We start from the raw sequence: 22,030 nt of genomic DNA, 5'->3' as shown, positions 1-22,030 counted from the left end.
AACCTAATTAAAAACTTATTTCCAAAGTTATTTAAAAGAACTCAGCACCAAGAACCAGAGTCAGGGGAAGAAGGAGATTGCTACAATTTGACCACTTTTTGATTCCATGACGTGGTTAGAGGAGTGTGTTTAAATAAGATCCAACATGCAATGAACAAGCACAGTGGTGTTGCTAGTCGATTTACCAACTATCTGACATCAGCTGGGATAAAAATAACTGGCTGTGGCACCAGTAGAGCTTACTAGATTGAGCAGGTGACCCACATGCCGAAAGGCTAGTGCGGGGGGGCTGGGTTAGAGTCTGACCCGGACCACATCCTGCTTTCCTGTCTACTCTACAGCCCTGTGAAAAATAAAGGCTAAAAAGAGGTCTAAAATAAATCTAAAAAAAACAAAAAACAGTTGGAATGCATAGAAAAGACTCATTCTGTCCAAAAGCTGTATATAAAACAGACATAGTAAACTTTTAGTTAGTTTTAGCCCCTTAAACCTTATGCTGAGCCTTTTTGCCACTGAAATGTTTGCTGTTTGAAAACATATGTGCAGGGTGGTGCTCTATTTGTGGGCATAACTTGTCACAAAGAGAAGCAGCAGTGGGTATCACCACACTTTTCCCCCCCTAACATTTTACATATTTAAGTTTATGAAGGACATAATAAGTAAAAGCTCCGCCTACTTTAAAAAAATAAAATAAACGGCTTTTAGCAAAGTTTTGTGATGGTGAATTTACGGGGCTCTCCGATAACATGTCAACTAAGATCCATCAAACATTTGTGTTCAGGCGTCTGTACTGAGATGATGTGGGAATGATGCTCTGAATCCTTAAGAGTCGCCCCCTACTGGTCACTGAATATAACAAAATAAGTAGGTGGAAAAAAATGGATAAAAATATTTAGACTGATTGCTTGAAATGACCTGAGTTGTCTGCTGTGAACCGGGTGTAATAATGTCTTTGTCTAAAAGAGATAGAGATACAAAGACGTCTTTATCTATCTACTGGAGGCATTGGGATTATTTTCAGGTGAGGTTTCTTTTTTTTTGCATTTTACTAAACACTGACCTGTTTCTGGATCCACGGAGAAGTACGGCTGGCCCTCCAGGATGCTGTAGACCACTTTGGCGCTGTTCCCGTACGTGGCGTCATCGGCGTCTGTGGCTGTCACCTGAATTACTGAGGTCCCTGCGGGTAGGAAGATTCATGACAATGATTTAGATCAACTCTTCAATACTGCTGAAAATTGCCTGCTGGATAATTGGTTAAGCTGATGCACCTTCTGATGAGGTGTCGGATCCTCTTCTAATCACGCCCATGCAGAATGTGACGGATCATTTCTGTCCCTTTGCGTTACCCAAACCAATCTTTATTCCTCGGCCACTTATACCCTTATACATGATTGATTTTTGCAGGTAATCAATAACTCCTAATGTATTTTTCTAAGTATATCTCTCTAAGCATGCCAGCAGCACCTATACTGGCTCTCTGCAAGCCCCGAGAAGCCTATTAGCGTATCCACAGATCTGGAGTGTCTGAGAAGCCAAATATCTGATAGCAGGCGAACGACTGTGATCCATTTTCTCTTCCAGAAAGGCTGAGGCCCTATTTCAGTAGAACAAAGGGAAACGGTTAGCCAAGTGCTACCTCCCAAATGGCGCCTTGCGGGGCCAAGTGTTGCCTCATTAAATGCAGAAGAAAATTAATTGAGTAGAAATATTTAATGGCAAAGTGGTATAAATATAGAATTGTGCAATACAATGGGATAACGACCTCATGAAACTTCTGTAATTTGATGTCAGCAGAGATCAGTGTGGGGTGAGACCAGAGTTTCCCTCCTTTAAAACCCATGTGATTTGTATGGATGAAGGATGTTGTAGAAATAAAAAAAAAACAGACAGAGAAAGACCACGGCTGTCTGATTTGCTGTAAGTGACAGTTCGGGAGGATTCTTGAGCAAGTTCACCGAACCTTGATCGCTAATACCTTTAACTAGGGAATTAGACTCAAAGAGGCTTTTCTGACATGGCGGCTTTTAGAAAATATCACTGATCCACATCAGCCATCTCATCGGCAACTTTAAGCTTTCGAGACAAGAATTTTCTGACAAACAACTCAGGAATAATCACGGTTCTTTGTGCAGGGGGAGTAAATTACCCCCAACTGCAATCATTCACTTGTCAAAGGGAGGAGCGCGTCAAAATCTTGAGAGTCCGAGCGAAGGATGTCAGAGCCGTGAGACTATAATAAAACTCAAAGTGTCACATTTAAAGGGGCAGTGTCTCAAGGCAGTCACTCGTGAACACATGCTCTGCCAAGCGGTGACATCACACCTCGGTTGTTGCCATGGGCACCCGTGCTGCCCTTAGATAAGTGCCGGCCTCTCTCTTGGGGTTGCTGAACCAAGTGACAACTCTGTCACATGTCTGGGCTGCAAGACCAACGTCCCTCAGTCCCAGAAGCACGGCAGCAGCAGCAGCACAACATATAGTTCACCCCGTGTTTGCGTGCAAGTATTGATGACTTTTTTTTCCTATTGTTTATCTATATTCATGAGGCTGCTGTGTGCTTTTAGGCTGGAGCCAAAGTGCACCGTGAATGATTTCATTTGCTGTTTGAATAACAAGCAGAAAGGATGCCGCAAAAGCAGCGAATGGTGCCGTGCGGCGTCTAAGGAAGTGGCAGTGCAGAATCCACAATTATTCACTGTGATGACACAGCTGACAATGTCGGTAATTAAATTAAATGTCGTTTTAACAAGATACAATACTGTATTTAAAAGATTATCTGCACCGGCGCTGTCGAGACGCTTTTACCTTGTTTATTCTCCGGTCATAAAACAGCTCCTAGTCTTTCTCGTTTAATTAGTTGGGCCTTCTTTGTTGCGTCGGCATCATTATTATGATTGATAAAGTCCCATTGATCCGGTAAGGCTGGCATTTTATAACATCTCTATCCTGTTTGAATCATAATCCTTTTAATTCGGCTCCTCTTGCGCGCACCTTCATTTGTGTAAACATTTAATTGTCTGATAGATAGCTCTTTTTAAGAGTCTAATATTTACGGCTGGAACGTACCAATGTCAGACATTTCAGGGACTCTTGCCATGTACGGGTCCTTGGTGAAGCGCGGCTCGTTGTCATTGATGTCGTGGATCTTGATGATGAACTCGGACTCGCCCTCGAGCGCTTCGTTGGTGAAGCGGTTGACAGCTTTGGCGTGGAGGATGTAGAAGGCCTTCTCCTCCCTGTCCAGCCTCTTGGTGGCATGGATGTCCCCTGACTTTTCATCTATCTTGAACAGGGTCCCGGCTCCTTCCCCTGTCAGGACATACTTCACGCTGCCATCTCCTCTGTCAGAATCCGAGTGAAGCTGTGTGGAAAGAAAGAGGGGAAAAAAAAGGAGAAAATATGATTTGGATCCCCTGCTACAACACAAAACACCCATTTCAGGCAACAGTTTGTGGCATTTTCACTTTAATGAATTTCCATTTTGCTGCTTTCTACTGCTAATTGTTATAGCACAACAGAGATTCAAGCTCGGCTTTATGAAAGCTTTCACATTTGCTTAATTTCCTCTTATGAACAGCGAGTGTCAGCTACCCTTCCACATTTAAAAAAAAGAAAAAAAAGATCTCCTTGTTAGCCTGAGCAGAAATGGTGACAGTGAACAAAAATCTTCATCTGCTGCAGTCCAAGCTGCACCGCTTGATTGACGGCTGCAAAAACACATCCCGGCGATGAGCGCTTTGCAGCAAAGATGTCAGCAAAAATCACATTTCAAAGCCGAATCGCGGCATTTCTGATCGACTGCGCGCACATCGGTGATCTGACCAATCTGGGCCCTGGCAAATAAACGCTGACAGCTTTTGATAAGTGTGTTTGGTGTTATTTAACAGATTCATATCATCTCTGGTAAACTGTCATCGTGTTGTGACGATACACATTCACCTCGCCTCTGTGAAGCTTGCGTCCTGCCAAGAAGAAAGCCAGCAGCCGGAGCGTGTAAAATGTCGCATTCACTGCTACTTTTTTACTTTTTGCTGAAAGGGTGGGTGAGGGAGGGGACACACACACACACACACGCATGTCTGTGGGGTTACCAGCATGAGTGAGCACACGCCCCGCAGCCTGCCAGTCCCTGATGGATCAGCAGCAGGACCAACATGCCAGAAGACCACGAGAGCCCACTTGTGTGTGGAGCTCCTCGTTATTATTATTTGCTCTGTTCCTCCCTATCTCCTGTTTAATTTTTTTCTGCATGAACAGCAGCTTAGCATGCTCTGACATTTTAATTCCACAGCCAAATCTCCCCCACCCCAACCACACACACACAACATATTTATCTCCGAGAACTCATCAAAAGCTTGTCCAGTCTTTTCTCCCCTCCCACTACTTCCCTTCCTACTTCCCTTTCCCCTTTTTTAATAACCAAGGACACAGTAATAATTGCAGGGTGGGGTGGCGGGGGAGGTAGAGGGCAAAAAAGGAGAGCACATGTTTGCAGACACGGGCAAACATGTCAAGCATAAACCGAGGCAAACGCAATCCGAATGTTTACCCGCGTAAGTGGATGCCGGGATGTAATTCCGAGGTCCGTTATTGACACCTCATTAACTCAAGTGAGCCGGCACGTTTGATTTTGCCGGCTTGAATGCTTATTTTTTTTCTCCCTTTTGCGCCGGTAGTTTCTGTTGTGTCTATAAAGGTTCTTGGCTCAGCCGGTGGACAGACTGAGGGGGGGATATTGTGCGTCGCAGCTGGGTCACGTGGGACCACATTGCAAAGTCTCCCTTCTCATCATATATTAAAAAGCTTTTCATCGCAGGTGCTCGGAAGCTTTACTAATTCATGCTGTTTTATCAGGGCAAAGCTGGCACATGTGAGATGAACAGCTTTGTGGATTAGCATCTTTAACACTGTTTTGTTCGACTGCTTGAATGCTGGTAAAAAAAATGACTGTTTTCATTCCTTTCTCTGTCTGTCTAACCAAGCCAGTCAAGTGTGTTGCAAAATTTTGACTATCCTCGGATTAGGATCTCGAGTGGAGCACTGTTTCATTCACCCACTTTGAATTCTGGTCAAAACAACTTTCCTGTTTTGTTTCGGGGTTGGTTTTTTTCCCGCTCTGCCTAACCAAGCCAGGAGAATATTCTGCAGAATTTTATTTGTTTTCTGTTCTGCTTTACAGTATGTGCTCCCAAACAGAGACTCAGTTGGCTGAAAACAATCCACTTCAACATTATTATCTTTCCCCCGCTGTTATAGCTGCAATGTCCTTCTCTATGATTGTCTATCAAGCTGCCTATCTCTGCCGGCACGACAATTCAGTTAATAACTGTTGAGTCCTCTCTTTCGGCTGAGATGTGAGATAGACAGTGTGACATATGCTGTGTCGACTGTCATTTCTATGGAAACAGAGAGCTCTCGTGGTTTTGAAGACTTCCTCCTTGCTACACTGAAGGATATTACAAGGAAGCTCGGAGTATCGAACTCCAGCACTTGCTGCAGCGACCCCGTCCCTCCCAGTTGCCCACCTTGCCGGTGAGGAAAATTTACTGCTGCCCTTCTACTCAAATTAAGGAGGGGGGTGGTAAGAAGAAAAAAAAGACTCTCTCGGAAATCAATGTGGCAGCCCAACGTGCATTCACAACAGCCCTTTGATCAATTTATATCGAAAATACAATTAAACTGTCACAGGGGGAGAAAAGAAAGCCACATGTGCATTCAGTTTGGTCACCAAGAAGCCCTGGCACATCAATAGCTTGCCTTTTCTCCTCTGCCCTCCTATGGCACCAAATCGTAAAAAAAGGCAGGGAGCATGATGCTATATCCATTAACACTTGGACTTCTGGTCTTTTAAAAAATAGAAAAAAAGCTCTGCAAAAAAAAAACTTCAACAGAGCCATTGCTTTCCTAAAGGCAGAGTTCAACATTTAGGGAATGGTTAAGAGACTAATGCTACATGCCGCAAATACTGACTTTTAAATTAAACGGAAGAACTGAAGAAAAAAAACAAACACATTTTTTTCTTTTACAAACTGTAAAAAACACACATCAGAGCTAAACTGGACAGCCGCTCTCTAGTAAGTAAAGTTAGACCTCAGTTACACAGTTCTAGTACTGGTCAAAGACTTCAATTCAATTTTATTTATAAAATTGAATCACGACAACAGTCGCCTCAATGTGCTTTATATTGTAAGGTAGACCCTACAATGATACATACAGAGAAAAACCCAACAATCATATGACCCCCTATGAGCAAGCACTTTGGCAACAGTAGGAAGGAAAAACTCCCTTTTAACAGGAAGAAACCTCCAGCAGAACTTCCTGGCAACTATCAGTTGGTAGGGAACGATTTATAGTCCATGGCCAGTTGACGAGTGGTTGCTGGCTATCACGAGGTGAAATTGGTTGCAAAGCAGTACGGACTTGCGCTGAAAATCTCTTTGACATTGATTTGGTCCCTGGCCGGTTGATATGGTTACCTGCAGTTTTGTCTAATTTTCAAACGTGTTGGTTGCAGCAGTATAAAACTTTTATTCTGAAATTGAAGGTTTTCTCCATTAAGTCCATGTTTTATACTGTCTATGTGCCCGGTACAATCTATCACTTTTAGCTAGGTAGCTAGCATTGCCTTGTGTGACATTGTCCTCATCCTACTAGAGTTACTATAGTTTTATATTTTTAATTGATTTATGGAAGATTTGCCTGGGTTTCAATTTAGCTCCAGTTTTGCTTTAGTTTGATTTAAATGCTTTCATGCCTGTGAAGCCCTTTGAATACTTAAATTGTGTTGAATTTATAAATAAAACTGATCTGATTGTAGGTTTTATTAGCTTCATTAAAATGTACAACTATAAAATTATCTGTCGCAATATCAAGTACACATCACACTGTCACTAAACACACAGATGCCAGGAGGACTTTTCATGTAGTCTCTTGATTGTGATAACAAAACTGGCAGAACAACTTAAACTAAACTAAAACTAAAAACTTTGCTGTATATTTTTCATTTATTTTACTTAATTACTTGATTAATTATTCCAAATGTTATGTTTTGGGTTTTTTCTCTTACTGGCTAAAAAAAGGTTGGTGGACTAGATAGCAACCTTTTCCAAATTTAAACTTTTAGCCATTATGAGTAGACTATCAGGGTAGCGTACTTGGTTAGCTTAGCACAGCATGAAGTTGCTATTCATTTAAATAAATGACGCACAAAAGTCTAGTTCAGTCTAAACTTAAGTGACCGTCCAATGAGATGACAGCGCCATCAGTGGACCACAGCTCATTTAAGTGTTCAAGTAGAACAAAACAAACAAACAAACAAGAAAAAACAAATATTTCTGAAAAAAAAAAAATATATATATTTTTTTAAATTTCAAATATTTTATAACAAGACAAAACTGCAAACGTGAACTAACATTTTTTTTCTCACTCTTAACAAACTGAAGCCTTTCATTGAACTACCAAATAACCAGATTGTGGCAGCACTTCTGCTATAATTTTATTCATATTTAACAAATAAAAAGTGTACACATTAGTTTTTGAGTCTCTCACTGAACTAGCAGCATGTTTGTACTCCCTGCTCATACTGCCTTCATATTAAATCATTTTTTGCCTTTTAAAGAACTTATTTTAACATTGTACTCAACAACAAACAAATCCTGCCTAACAAGAAAAGTAACTTCAATGGCCAAACTGCTTTATATGTCTTCACGTCAATATATGGGCCGCATATAAGGGTGACGTGGGCCACAAGTGATCCCCGGGCCGCAAGTTTGAGACCCTTGGTCAAGTTACTGAGGTGTAGATTTTGCAACCTTTAGAAATATTACTTTAACGTTGCGCTAACCAGCTAATTAAGCATGTTATTCGTCATACAGATTTGAATTGAAAGTAAGTAAATGATCAGAAATGTAAAACTAACAGTTATGATTCTTTTGGTCTGTTTTGTACTCTCACTTATTTAACAGGATTATACATTTACTTAAACGTTAAACATTATGCAGTTACAGAACTTTGCAAATGAGATTAAAATCTCATTAACTGGCTAAGATTTGGTTGAAATCCTTCTTTAACACATTTAACTGTGTCAAAACAGTTTGTAATAATGTTTCTAAAATTAGTGTCTGTGTCTGGAGGGATAAAAGAATATGGAAAGAATGTGGAGAGTAGTCACACTCTCATCAAGAAAAAAATGAAACTTGATTTCAGGGAATACTTGAAATGAGTCGATTTGCATGGGAAACAGGCTGAAATGTTCTCACTTTTCACCAAAATTGGAGTTCAAGGACTCAATCACAGAGAAAAATGACTCGTGAGGAAGAATTCCTTGTGAATTGTCTGTGAAACAAACTATAAAGCCTTTGCTTCAAGCCTTATATCATCAATAATGGCCTATATATATCAAAAACCCTTCATTCAATTATCCCACTTTGTTAAGTGACACGATAATATTTCTAAAAGCTTGTAATTTCCCCCCAACAATGAAAAACAAACATATTTCTGTTCCTACATGCTTCATCTTGCAGTTTGAAGTGGGCTGAGAGGTGAAGTGGCACTCATCAGACATCTGTGTGTGATAACTTATGAGCGAGCTGTCTTTGTTTGTGAAATTAATCAGCTTCAAGAGCAGCAAATGTTAGCGCTGACTCGATCTGGTCGCCATTTGTGCTTCACTCGAGTTAGGCCAGAAAGATGGCACTGGAAACAGGCTGCTTAGGGCAATTAGCCAGTTAGCCTTTAAGGCCTTGTGTCCTGGCCTGTCGAGAACTGGCTGCCTTCTATGTAGCCAGATGGTAGCCTCAGACTGTGTACAAAAATAGCCTATCAAATGTCTGTTGATGTGTAAACTTGAGATATGCAGTGAGAGCGGCTGCGACATGAAGGTGAAATGTCACTTAACTTACAATCCTCACTTGTGGACATCTGACATCTCTTGTTTTGTGCATAATTTTCAGCATGTTGTATTTTAATTACAGGCAGTTGTCAACAGTTTAACTTTTTTGTATCACTTCAGCTACTAAACAGTCATAAATACACGTTTAATGCTTTTTTAAAATGATCATTTTTGCTCTTGGTATCACAGTAGGTTTATACTTAGATACGTTTGCACTGCATGACATTACTAAGAAGTGTTGCTTTTGTCTTTAATTAAGTGTTGCTTGAGCAGAAAGAATAATGCAACCTCTTTGCAAGAAAATAAAAAGAATTTAAGTTATATTTAAATAGGAAAAAAAGAAATTAAATGAATGAATGTTGATACCATCTACATTTGGATTGGCTGCCTATAAACCCTGCTTTCACCATCCAATTCTCTCTGCCCCCAGGTACGAAATCGACAGTGCAACCAACACAAAGCAGTAGGTATTGGTAACTTTCCTCAGGTGGGTGGAATGGTGGAATAATTTAAGAAGGAAACCCTAACCAGCTAAGGAAAGAGTTCTGTTGTCAGGCGAGGCAAAGAAAGCAAAGAAAGAGACTGAAAAGAGAGACTGCATTGCTCCTATATTAGCTTCTATTCATTGGTTCTCAGCTATACTCAGAATTCAGATCCTTACAAAGTTCCAAATGATCAGTGCCCATGTCTTAAAGACCTCACTGCTCCATATTATTCCAAATGCAGCACTTAGACTGCAGGCTATTAAAGATTATTCTTCAAACGTTCTTTTTCATGAAGCTTACAGTCAGGGCTGGATCAGGTGACCATGAACCAAACTTTAGTCATAGGACCAGGCTGCTGGGGGACTTCCTGTGATGCACTCCCATGCCTTTGTTTACCTTTTATCACCACTAGTTTGTGTTTTCTTCTGTTTGTCCCTGAGTCCGGTTCCTCTGTGGGTCACTTCCTATTAACAGGGAGTTCTTCCTCCCCACTCTCACCAAGTTCCTGCCTACAGAGGATCATCTGATTAATGGGGGTTTTCTCTTTAATGCTTTAAGGTTACCTTGATACAACTGTTGTGACTGTTGCCAAACAAATAAAACTGAACTAAACTGGAAACCTCAGGTTGGGATTAGCAATGGTAGCAGCTCCAGCTGGTTCAAAAGCGGTCAAAATGTTTTTCCTGTTGTTCCTCTACAATAATTAAAAGGGTTGTTATAGTCAAGTGTTGAATTCTAAAAAGATACACTACTTGACCTATTCTATCTGGAACTGTAAAATTAATAAACTCTTGTTGCAGTTGTTACAGCCATGCAAAAACAACACAATTCTTCTACAAAAAATATTTAAATGCCCTTTAATCCGTTGTTTGTGGCGTTCTCAGTAAATGGAATCCAAAACATACTTTATCTTTTTAATCTGTGAGGAAAAAGCCTGAAGCAACTGTATAATTAAGAAGCGTAATATAATAAATGTTAAATGGTCATTTTGTCAAGTCTGTTGACTTGAATAGATGAACATTTACATTTTAACTGCTTCAAGAAATTCTTTTTTGACTGCAGATGTGTCAAAGGTTTTAATATGTTGGCGGCTCTACTGTTAAAGTCTAACTATTCTTTGCTCTACTTCAGTAAACAACATTGTTTAAAAGCTTAAATATCTCTGTGTGTTTGTACTGAATCAAGAATAAATTGATGCAATATTCCATATTTTATATTTCGAAACTGTAAGATTTTTGGTTTGTCGTGAGGAAGAAGGGGATCCGTTTTGGCATCAACGTACTTGGCAACGTTGAATTTCTTTTTTACAGTATAAAAAATTAAATGACATTAACATGAGACTCTAAAGGCTTTGATTCCTCATTGAGACCGTCACTTGGCTCACTTAAATTTTTTAATAAGTTGACATTTTTGTTTCCTTTGTGTCGAACTTTCTTGAGCAGGTGGGGCTGCTTTCACTCAGCCGAATAATGCCGGGCCAACGAAATACTTGTGATGTTGATGAGAGAAGATTAATTAATCTGACAAAACCAGTGGGTGTTTTAAACACTGGTAGGCAGGTGATAGCATGGAGATAATTGCAGGTGCCCTAGACATGTTGGCGTATCTCTCTCAGACATCACTTCGCCCCTGCAACGTTGTCAGACAGATGTTTACCGGGTGTCATCACCGCAAGACCTCATCGCGCCCGTTTCCTCCGAAGCTCACGCACAAAAGTGCCGCCCCCCCTCGTGCCCACACTTCCCAGAACACAACAGGGAACTTATCGCCCAATCAATAAACACTGCCAATGCATGCTCCAGGTCGCCACTGGAGACCTGCAGGGGCTGCCATGTCTAGAGTACAGCCAGGCCTGCGCCATATTGCAAACTCCTTGCTTCTGTGCCAAGGTGAGCAGCTGGTAATAGGGGGGAGTATGAACGGAGACCAAAAACCACCACCACCCCCAGCCCCCCCACACACAAAAACAAAACACACAAATCCCTGCACCTTTCCACTGCCATAAGACTCGCGAGTCCTTTCCCCAGGATGCCTCAACCGCTGAGTCATACAGGGCTGTGGAGCGTATTATGTCTGTATTCATCAGCCTTTTTTGTCTTTTCTGTGAGTTCTAGCCTATTACTGGAGGCTAGTATTTGCAGGTGCGTGCGTGCGTGTGTGTTTGCATGTACGCTGGGGTGTTTGTTCACTACGCTGAAGACTCTACCCACCAGGCCCAGAACCACTGGGGCCTATCAGGGGCTGTAAATACTTTATGAGATATGATAGTGCAGCACAAGCACTCCTCAACCACAGGCCATTAACCATTTTCAGTGGATATGTGCCCTTTGGTAAAGTAAGAAATAATGAAATAAACAAACATTCTCTTCCCCCAGTGACAGCCCAGGCCCTCTGAGGCCTGTATGCAGCTCGCCTGCTAATGAGAGGCAGTGCAAGGCTTCCCTTTCTGCAGGAAAAAGAAAATCATTGGCCAATACAGCGAGATTAGCAGCCAACCAGCTCCCCAACAAGCCACTGCCAGAGTCTTTTCCATCACATCTTGATCGCTTCTCTTAATTTCTTCCTGTTCCAGCTGCTTTTGTTACGCTTGCTCTGGAAAAATTGCAATTTCATTTGTTAGTACTTCACAGCTCGATAAAGCTGTTGTAAAGAGCAAAAATAAATAAATTAAAAAAACTAAGCCGAGGGAGATTGAGTTTACCAAATAACTGCAGACGTGATGTTGTAATTCAAGTGCAGTTTCATCATTCTATCTTTTACTGTGTGTCAAGCGCCGCTCCCTTGTTTATAATAACCTGTCATTGTGTTATTTCCAGTTGTTTTTTTCCCATCACAAACAAAAGCGGTTTTGTTCCACGCTGTGCTTGCCGGCTGCCACGATGTCATTCGCAGTGACAAAAGCCTTCTCTTTTGTGTTTCTTGTAGTTTTTCACCCATTCGGAGCCTCTACATGGCAAAAAATACGGCCTCCACCTGAGGATACAGATGCAGATGCTTGCACTCTATGTTGAGCCATGTGTTCAACTCAAAAGCTATTCATTCCCTTTAGGGCTTCATTCATCACTTGTACTTTATCTGGCAATTACCAAACAGTAATTGCAATCAGATAAGATCTACATACTGCAATCCTATGTGACAACTGGCTAGTGAGCTGACAATGAGGAAAAGCACCCAGCTGCACGTACTTAGGAGGGGAAACAACAAGTGCTCACAGTCATGATTAAGTGCGCTGCTCGAAGGTTGATGCTTTAATGGTGTCTTCGGGATATGGGCTCTTAGGTCGCGGCCTCCTACTCTCTAAGTATATACCTCACTCAGATAATCCATTCTTCTTATGCTATTAGTCCCTTTACAAGCTAAAAGGACAAGTGGGACATCAATCACCACTCTCCAAAGACAAAGTGGTTTGATCAAGCTCTGTATTTACTTTTGATCTTCATTCATTCTGGGGTTTTCTTTTCAACTTTTTTTTTGTTCTTTCTTGTATTTGCTCGCTCGCAAATGTTGTAATCCTTTTAGGCAAGAACTGAAAGTCAACCCTCACTCGGGGAGGACGTATGTTGCAGAATCTCATTTGGTTGGATGACTCCATCCTCCGTGGACGCACGATAGGAATGCAAAGCACTAGCCCCATTCAGCCCCTCGCACAAAACAGCCTTTCTTCCGACTCAGACATCCTGACCTTGCCACAACGCTTCACAATCTCCTCAATTACAGTAGGTTGGAAGAGGAGACTGATATCTTGACTTCCCCTTCGCTGCATGTAAAGCAAGCATTATTTGGCCCATCTTCTTGTACACCCCCTCCCAATGTTATCTGGGTCGACACTGTGTTTTCATTTTGTTGAACAAATAATACCTTCGGCGGAAGTCATATTTCACTGTAGGGCAAGACAGCCGCTTTAGGATGGTTTGATGTGAGTGGAATGGACATTGTGCAAGCAGCCACAGAGCTGACAGTAAGCACAAAATATATTGGACAGCCGACAGCAAACAAAGCCCGGGGATGGATGGATGGAAGTCCGATATGTGAGCATTACCCGATCGGAGTATCACGTCACGTCGACTAATAGATGACGGGTTGATTCTCGTATTCGCGGGGATAGAATGATACATTCATATATAGGACTTTATTTGTTGTGAAGGATGTCATTAAGCGGCGATCGTTGCCACTGAGTGTAGTTTGCAGAGGACAATTACATAGTGTATGTATTATGTTACCAAGACTAGGCACCACAGGTAGTTAGGTTCTGCCTATCAGTGCTATTATAGGAAATGAATATCAAAATTGCTGTATCACAAATTCAAAATTTTCTATGTGTGTGACTGTAGCATGTAAACGAAGCAATATTTGGTTTCTTTTCAGCTTTTCTTTATAAACATAGGATTGGGGTTAGGGTCGTTCCCAATAACGATTTCAGGGGATTAATATATTTTCTATATTTCGGAAAAAGGCAAAAGAACGTTTTCCCAAAAAAATTATAAAATATTTTTCATGTGCGTCATTTAGAGTGAGTCGTCATAAGTCTCAGGTTATTGCACGTAAAGTGACAAGTGTGCCCTTGACCTTGATGCAAGTGTGACCTTGCATAATATGAGTAAAGATCCAGTAGGTGAGCATTCTGTGCAATTTGGATCAAATTGCAGAATAACGATTTTTGCAAATTGTGGACAGAGAAAGAGGCAACGTCTTCTCACAGCATGAAACCCATGAACTAAAACCAAAAATGGCCTATTCTGATATCTTAGCGTCAGGTTTAGGGTCAGTTTTGGAGTTTGGAACGATAACTTAGACCTCACTATGTTAAAATGTCTTGAATACAAATGTACAATTAAAAGCAGAAAACTATTTAAAATTTAGTTTGTTTGGGTCCTAGGCCAACAGTGTTGGAGTGTTTCTTGGAAAAAAAAATTTGAGCAAAAATTGCCACAAAATTTGCAAAAGTAAGTACAGACTAGAACCAAAGTAACAAGCCAGCCCAAAGTATCCACTACCATATGTAGGCCTACATAAAACAGCAGTCCTACAGTGCCTGTGTTTGTGCAACTGAATCAAATTTTAAAAATCCTACTTTAAAAACACAAAACAAAAGAAAAAGTTTCAGTTTAATTTTGACAAAATCCAGCTGCAGATCAAGGAGACTGACGGCCTTGGCATTATTCATTTAAATAATTATATTCATCTAGTTGTTTGTCAAAGTCACACTTAACCACTGGAGACGGGGAAAAAAGAGCCAAATGTTGGTCTGGAGCCACAAGTTCAAGACCAGTCACTGTGACAATTTCACTGCTTTACACATTCAGATCACACACAAGCCCATGGTTTCAGTTCAAGATTTGGAGAACATTCATCAATACTCTATTTCTATTCATTTCTATTCTATTCTATTTAACCTTACTGTTCATTTTAAACTGACGCCAACTGAAAAGAGTAAACTTTAACTTCTGCTGTGAAAGTTTGATCTTAAATTTGACTTAAAGTAGTATGCAAAAGGTCCTGAAAGGTCTTAAATGTAACTCGTTTGCTGCAAACATCTTCATTACTACAGCAGTCATTGCTGTTGGCCCTTTCTGGTGATCACTTATCAATTTTACAGTCCAGACAGTTTTCGTAATGACGTTGGAGATTCTGTATGTGCTGCTATTTTCTTTTCCAAACTATGATGCTGTTATGGCTGCTCTCACCAACTACTTCCTTTCATTCCCCGTGAACAAATTGAAGATGGAAATTGAAAAAAAAAAAATATGGGTGCAGTTTAAGCCACACCAAATGACACTTGGGCCCAAATTGAGAGCTATATGTGCATGTGTATAAAACTACGAAAACACGACTTGCTCGTTGTTAGTAATAAAAATAATTATACTACATAAAATGAAAATTCTGACCGTTTTTATACAGGTTTCACTATAAACATACTATATTTTGCATCAATAGACTTTTCCCATGTTAAATCTTTCAAATGTGAGAGAATCAGGTCCAGCTCTCACTAGCCTGACCTCTGCCATTTATTTTATCCAAGTAAAAGCACCCCGAGAGTAGTGCACTCTGGTATTTTTCTTGTAAATCTTTCCTTCAGATTTTAAAGCATCCTAACTTCATAAATATTAAGTACCGACGGCACTTCTACGGGGATTTACTTTAATAGATGAACACCAGCACTATCTGAATTTGAATTAGCAACTATCTATAAGTCAAGATAGTAAATCTGAGGAGGCATTCAGTACCTACTTTTGTCACTTAGTGCTTTTTTATGCCTGACATGCTTTCTGTATGCAATGGATATGCTTTAGTGTCCACAAAAGAGTTTTAAGGTTCAATTTCCTGCCTTAATTAGCATACTATATTATGGCCATTTTGTTTTATTTCCATTGATGTGTCTGATTTATGTGCACTCACTGAAAAAGCTCTGAAAACTCATCTGCGGGGCTTATTGAGGTGTCTGTGCATGCACTTATAACTGGTGCCTAGACAAAGCAGAACAAAAACCTAATCACTGTTTTGTTGGTTTTTTTTTTTTATCACGTTGTTTTGTTTAGCCTGTGTGTAATGCTTGTGCGTGAGTGGATGGTCGGATGTGGGCTCATCTTTAGTCATGACATGAAGCTGCTGTGTTTCATCAGCAGCAGGTTTCGGTATAACAGAGCAGCTGCAGTTTGCATCTGCCTGTAGTGCAGATGCTCTGCTGCATCTGACAAAGAAAAAGGAAAGAAAGTTGAGCCTTGTACTACCTTTCCGACGTACTGCTTATCGGTCCCGGTGTACTCCTCCAACAAAAAGAACTGGTTCCACATCCAACCTCGCTTAGAGCGTCTCAGTGGCACTCCGTTGGCATCCTGTCCTGTCAGTCCTGACCCCCTCCGCCCCCCTGTAGTCCTTCTCAAGGCCCTGAGCCCTTGACCTGGAGAGCTGAGGTGGACCATGGCCCACAGCACCATAAATATGCAAACTTTCCTTCTATCCATGGCCACGCCACCACAGCCTTCTGTTTTCTTTCCACTCCTCAGTGGTCTGTGTCCAGGTTTTTTTTTTGTTTGTTTTCGGTCAGAGTATCGGATCAGTTCTCATGCTGTAATCTACTGAAGCAGGAAAGGCTCCTCAGACTCACATTGGGCGGCAACCAGCATCTAGAACATTTACAAAGACAAAGCAGAGTGTCAATATTGGGAGGAGAGGAAGTAATTTGTTACTGCACAAGCTCTTGTTTTGTTTCATAACCTGTCGTTAACACCAGCTTAGTCTTCAGTGCACAATAACAAACATATATCTTTAAACACTTCTTAAGAATCTACTGATATGAAGATCTATGAAGTCATTTTATAGCCACAAAACCTCAATCTTAAACATAAGGAAAAGAAGGAGTTTATATTATAAATGCAAAAGACATTTCCATCCAAATCCTCGCCTTTACATTTCCCTTCACTTCTCACCGCTGAATCGCTTCAGTGATCTTTCACTTTCCCTCCAGATGGAACTGATCAGCAGGAAAAAACCTGCGCGCTACAGGTGGTTTACTGCTGCTGGGAGCTTTCGTTTGCTTTCGCAGGTGAACTGAAATTAATTAGTTGTAGATTTTGTAATGAGCCAAACCTTCAGAAAGGTTCAGCTTCTCAAATGTGAAGATTGGCAGTTTCTCTGTGCTTTACCACATTTCCTAAAATAAACATTGGTAGTCTCGACAGTTAATAGCCAAGGGTGTGGTTGATATGAACAAACACAAGCTGTACTCCAAATGAAAGACAAAAATAAATAAATGGCTGAAAAAGTTTCACAGAGACAAACCTATAAAAAAACCCAAAAGATGAAGATTAATTTTTGTTTTGGAGGCAGTCCAATGCTTGGACTTTTTGATCATTACAACGGCTGCACAAAGTTTTCCAAGTCAGGTGCATCTCCAGAGCTCCAAGAGAACTGCTATCAAGAGCTCAAACCCACAACAATAAATAACTTCAAGCATGTAGACAGCAACGGGTTTGCATTTTTCTGAATTCTATCACAATTAATTGCTGTATTATGAAAGTTTGTATGTAATTACCAACTTGACCCCTTTCTCGTCACAGACCGATTCCATTGTGCTGCCATTTTCTTTCTGTCTTGATGCTTTGAGGTGGCAACTGACCGTGTGCAGCTGCAAACCTACTAAACAACTATTTCAAAGGAAAGATATTTCAAGTTCATTGCACAGAGCTGCAGTAATTTGGGTTGTGCTGCAGTCTCCAACTAGTGTTTTCCCTAGTGTGACTGCAGCATTATATTCACAGTTAATTTGGTCATGCAGTGCTTGATTTTCATGTTGCATTAGTGAAGCTGTGACAACATGAGTGCAGTGGGTAACTGGTTTGCATCTCCATTTTAGGAGAAAAGAATTTACATAAAAAACGTAATAATAATAATAATAATGAAAATCATCATCCATTTGTCATTGCTTGCTAAAGGCAGTGACCCATTAAGAGCAAATGTAAACATATCAGGGTAAGGCTTTGTTGAGTTAACATGATCACTTATTCTAATCAAACAGAAGGACTTGCAAATAATATTTGGCCTCTAATACAAGGCTGCTGCAAATATAGCAATGCTGGCCTGTGCAGCTTAGATAAATAAATGCCCTGGGCATTGTTTAGGAAACGTTGTATATCATTATAATTTCAACATTTTTTACATTCTGTGAATAATAGAAGTGAAACAATCTAAATGCATCACTTTGGGATTATTTAAAAACCAACTAGGTGACCCAGAAAAAGCTCCATCACCCTTATTTTTTATTCCCATATCAAACCTTACACGTTGAAATCAAAATGCTCACGTCAAAAGATTTTGTGAAAATCAAATACAGGAAAAGCTGGGCACAAGACCAAAATGATAACAGGAATGCGAAGGGCAGACACGCTCACATTTCTGTATGCTGAATGTCAGTCATCTGATTGATGGGCAGGCTGAGTGCTGCCTAACACGATAAATTTAAGATTAGTATGTTTGCACATCAACGTATAGGCTTACATCTTGTACAGCATTTGTAGAGCTTTATCTGAATTAAGCCTCTGAATCAACATCTAATAGAGTACACGGCTGTATGTGGAGCGGCCCGTTCTATCTTTTTAAGCAATCTGCTTCTGCACACTTTATCTGACCCAGCAGAATGCCAATGGGCAATGTCGAGGCCCGTTTATTACCTTAAGATCAGGGTAAAGATACTGAACAAAATGACTGTTTGCAAACCATACAGAATGGCCCTTACGTGGGCGGCAGAATATCTGCGCTCAGTCATTTCTCCCACCCATTCTCTTTTTCTGTCCGCTGTCCTCCAAAGGCCAGTGAACACTGGCAAATGTAAGAGGGAAACGGAACAAGAAGAACAGCAACAGGACGGAGGTGGAGGAGGAGCAGAAGGTAAAAAGAGAAAGAAGGCCATGTATTATGCTTTTGTTCTCATTATTCCTCAGCGGCTGGGCGATATCCAGGCCGCCAATGTTCCTCAGCTGAGGTTTGGTAGGAGGGTTATCAGAGGGTCCGCTGGGGAGCGTCTGCAACGTTCCTCCATATCGCGTGCTCTCAGAAGGTGGGAGCAGAGGGATGAGGGGCCTGGGGAGAGGGGCAGTGTAGCCCCAGTGTAAGGTAGGTTTGGTCAGCTTCCCTGCGCAGACTATATCAGAGAATGATGAAACGATGTCTCTGGACATGAATTAAGTACCCTGACCTGCATGCAGAAGTGCAGCCAGACAGACTGAAGGGAGTGAGAGAAATGGAGCGAGAGAAGAGCGGGGAGAGGAAAGGTGTCGGCTGATGGGAGCAGAGCCGGTAGTGTTGTGCTGTTACAATACCAGAGTTTTTGCTGTAGATACAACACCTTAAGTTTAGTTTAAAATCTGATGCTGCAGAAATAAAGAAGAAAAAAACCCCACACATCAAACAACCGCTGAGATTCATACAAAACAGATGCCGCACTACATCGACTGGGACAGCTTTGCAGCAACTTTTGTACAGAGATTTTGATGTTGGTTGGGTGTCTTTGTAGCGGCTGCATATTTCTCCACTGTGCCAGTCTGTCAAGCTGTTTGTGGTGAAAAAGATTCGGTTCAAAACATAATGGAGAGTTTGATGCAATTGTGTGTTTTCAGCTTATTTGGCAATGTCTGCTGCATTGGCAGAGGTTCACAAAGACAGTTTGAATGTCTTATTTACTTTCACTCCTACAAGCCGATCCCAGAGATCAGCCAGGGCACAGACTCCAACGTCATGTAAAGATGCTTGTCGACTGAACTGTTTTTATTAACAATGCTGCAGCATGCTTTTGTTTGCCTTCCTTACATACCCAATGAAAAGAAAAGCGTCTCCTGGTGAGCTGGAGATCATCACAAAGTTTATCTGCAACCTTGTTTTGACAAAAGTTGAGATGCCGTGCAAAATGTAAACCAGGATACTGACTGGGAAGTGATTTAAACCATACACTTCATTGTATATCACAGATAGAAATGTGTGTATACATCTTTTTCTTTTTACTTTGGGCAACAGCATTTCGAGCTTCAGAGGTTTAAGACTCTAGTACTACCCAAACCCAATGTTTTACAGAAAAGCAAAACAGATTATTTTCTAAAAGAAATATGATTTTTTTTTAATGTGTGTCTTGGAAGAAGACTTTAATGAAAACAAAAACTATGTTTTCTGATTACCACGGGTTAGAGTTAAGGCTAGGGTTAGGACTGCTGGTTAATGCCTCAGCATCCAAAACTCAAAGCAATTCATATTGACACAAAGAGATTTTTGAAATTCTCTTACTAATGTTATGCAGCATAGTTGATAATTTCCCCAGATTAATGATAATAAGTCTTTCACAGTGGTGAGACCGTTTACTTCTGAAATAGATGTGATTTTACTATTTTACACCCAATAATTTTACTGTTGTTGGTAATTAGTTAAATGTTGTCTTTACATTGTTTTTAATGAAAAACATAGTCTAAATGCTTTAAAACATTTTTATGCCCAAACCTTTATATTACATGTAGCACTTCTAAAACCAGAGGACCATATGGTAAGGATTTTCAGACACATGTGCAGGTGTGCAATATTTTTACACAAGTACAATATTGTGCAAAAGGCTTGAATCACCCCTTATTATTATATCTTGCTAGGAAAATGGGAAATAGATGTGTTAATAGTAATTTATTGAAACATATAAGGCAAAAAGAATTTGTACAATCCTTGAATATTTGGTATATACACAATAATACAATAGTTCCCCAGGCTTCTTCAGGGCTCTTCTTTGAATCTTGCCTGGTTTTTGTTCCATCCTCTATCAAGATGCTTCAATAAGGTTGAATCTGGGCCCTGAGGAGGCCAATCCATGACTGATTGGTCTGTTTGGTATTTCTGTCATGCTAAAAAATAAAGCTGTTGCCAATCAGATGCTTTCCAGATGGTATTACATGGTGGATCAACATCTGTTGGTACTTTTTTGTCTTCATCGTTCCATCAGTTTTACAAAATGAAGCCCAACCATAACAAAGCCTCCAGCGTGTTTTACTGTAGACTCTTACTGTTCTATTGCTGCTGATTTTAAGCCTAGCTCTGGTGTAATTTGGCATTCCTCATTTTGTTCAAGTTTCTCTTTTATGCCGCTTCTTCTTTTGTTCGCCACTTGTTTAGTAATTTAAGGACACACTGCACACCATGCTGAGATATACCAAGTTTTTAGCTAATTGGTCTTCTGCAAATCACCTTGCTGGTATAAAAATACTATTTTATGCAAGTCAAACTGTGTTTTCTTTGGCATTTTTCATAAATTGAACTAAAGAAAAGGGGAAAAATTATGTGTTCTTCTCAATAACAAAAATACAATTTCAAATTGGTTCTTTGGTAAGTTGCCTGTTATGCGTTGACACAACAGTCCTTAACAAACACAAAAAACACTGTAAATGGTGATTTGCAAGGAAGAGGTGAATGTCTTCAGAAAGCCTAGAGAACTACTGGTCAACACAACTTTAAAAAACGAGGCAAATTGCAAAGACATTTGGGTGACTCAAGACTTTTGCACAGTATTGTATTTAATTTAAAGGCCAAAACGTAGAGATATTTAGTTTAGACTTGTATCCAAGTTTCTTGAATATGAGAATCCATATGTGAGAAACAGTACCCATATTTAACTTGATATACACTAGAACCATAAGCAGATAAATGACTATTAAAAAGACATGCTGATGAGTTTCCATTGTCCTTTTAAGGAATAAGTTACCGTTTGTACACATTTCAAAAGAGGACTGATCAGACTGGTCTTAAAAACTAACCATCTCTTCACTTTCACAAGTGTTAAGTTGTTTATGACAAAAGAAAAATATCAGTAGAGCTACTGCTGTTTATTTTTTCTTTGTATTCATAAGCGTGAATGATGGCGTGTCTTGTGGACTGCATTGTGGCACGACTTCAGAGAAAACCAGATTCTGTGATCTGTTAAACAAATGTCAAACCGAGTGTTTGTTTATGTCGCCTAGATGAGACGCTGAACTTCTGCATACAGGACACACGTGCCTAAAGTTAGATATCAGGTACTTACTGTGACAACACTAAGGGGCAAAAGGGGTGGGGGTGGGGAGTGAAGGAGAGGTAGAAACGTCCTGTCAGAGCAGCGTCAGCAGTCAGGCTCGGAGACTGGCCCATCCATTAC

The 22,030-nt window shown here is 40.5% G+C and overlaps 1 protein-coding gene across 2 annotated transcripts in view; it reads right to left on the bottom strand.

Moving 5' to 3' along the window:
* The window catches only part of LOC146380590 (cadherin-10-like), a 72,935-nt gene that overhangs the window by 32,704 nt on the left and 18,201 nt on the right, over positions 1 to 22,030 (bottom strand). For both annotated transcript variants that reach the window (XM_084939789.1, XM_084939790.1), the window contains exons 2-4: positions 16,107 to 16,502; positions 3,070 to 3,364; positions 1,061 to 1,180 (exon numbers count right to left, since the gene is read on the bottom strand). In XM_084939789.1, the coding sequence (XP_084795915.1) occupies positions 1,061 to 1,180; positions 3,070 to 3,364; positions 16,107 to 16,340 (649 nt within the window). In that variant the 5' untranslated portion in view covers positions 16,341 to 16,502. The remainder of the gene's footprint in view (positions 1 to 1,060; positions 1,181 to 3,069; positions 3,365 to 16,106; positions 16,503 to 22,030) is intronic.

The sequence above is a fragment of the Perissodus microlepis genome, chromosome 9, assembly GCF_051167445.1.
Source record: "Perissodus microlepis isolate ML-2025 ecotype Zambia chromosome 9, ASM5116744v1, whole genome shotgun sequence".
In the NCBI taxonomy this organism is placed as follows: domain Eukaryota; kingdom Metazoa; phylum Chordata; class Actinopteri; order Cichliformes; family Cichlidae; genus Perissodus; species Perissodus microlepis.
This window is presented reverse-complemented; position numbering and strand designations above follow the sequence as displayed.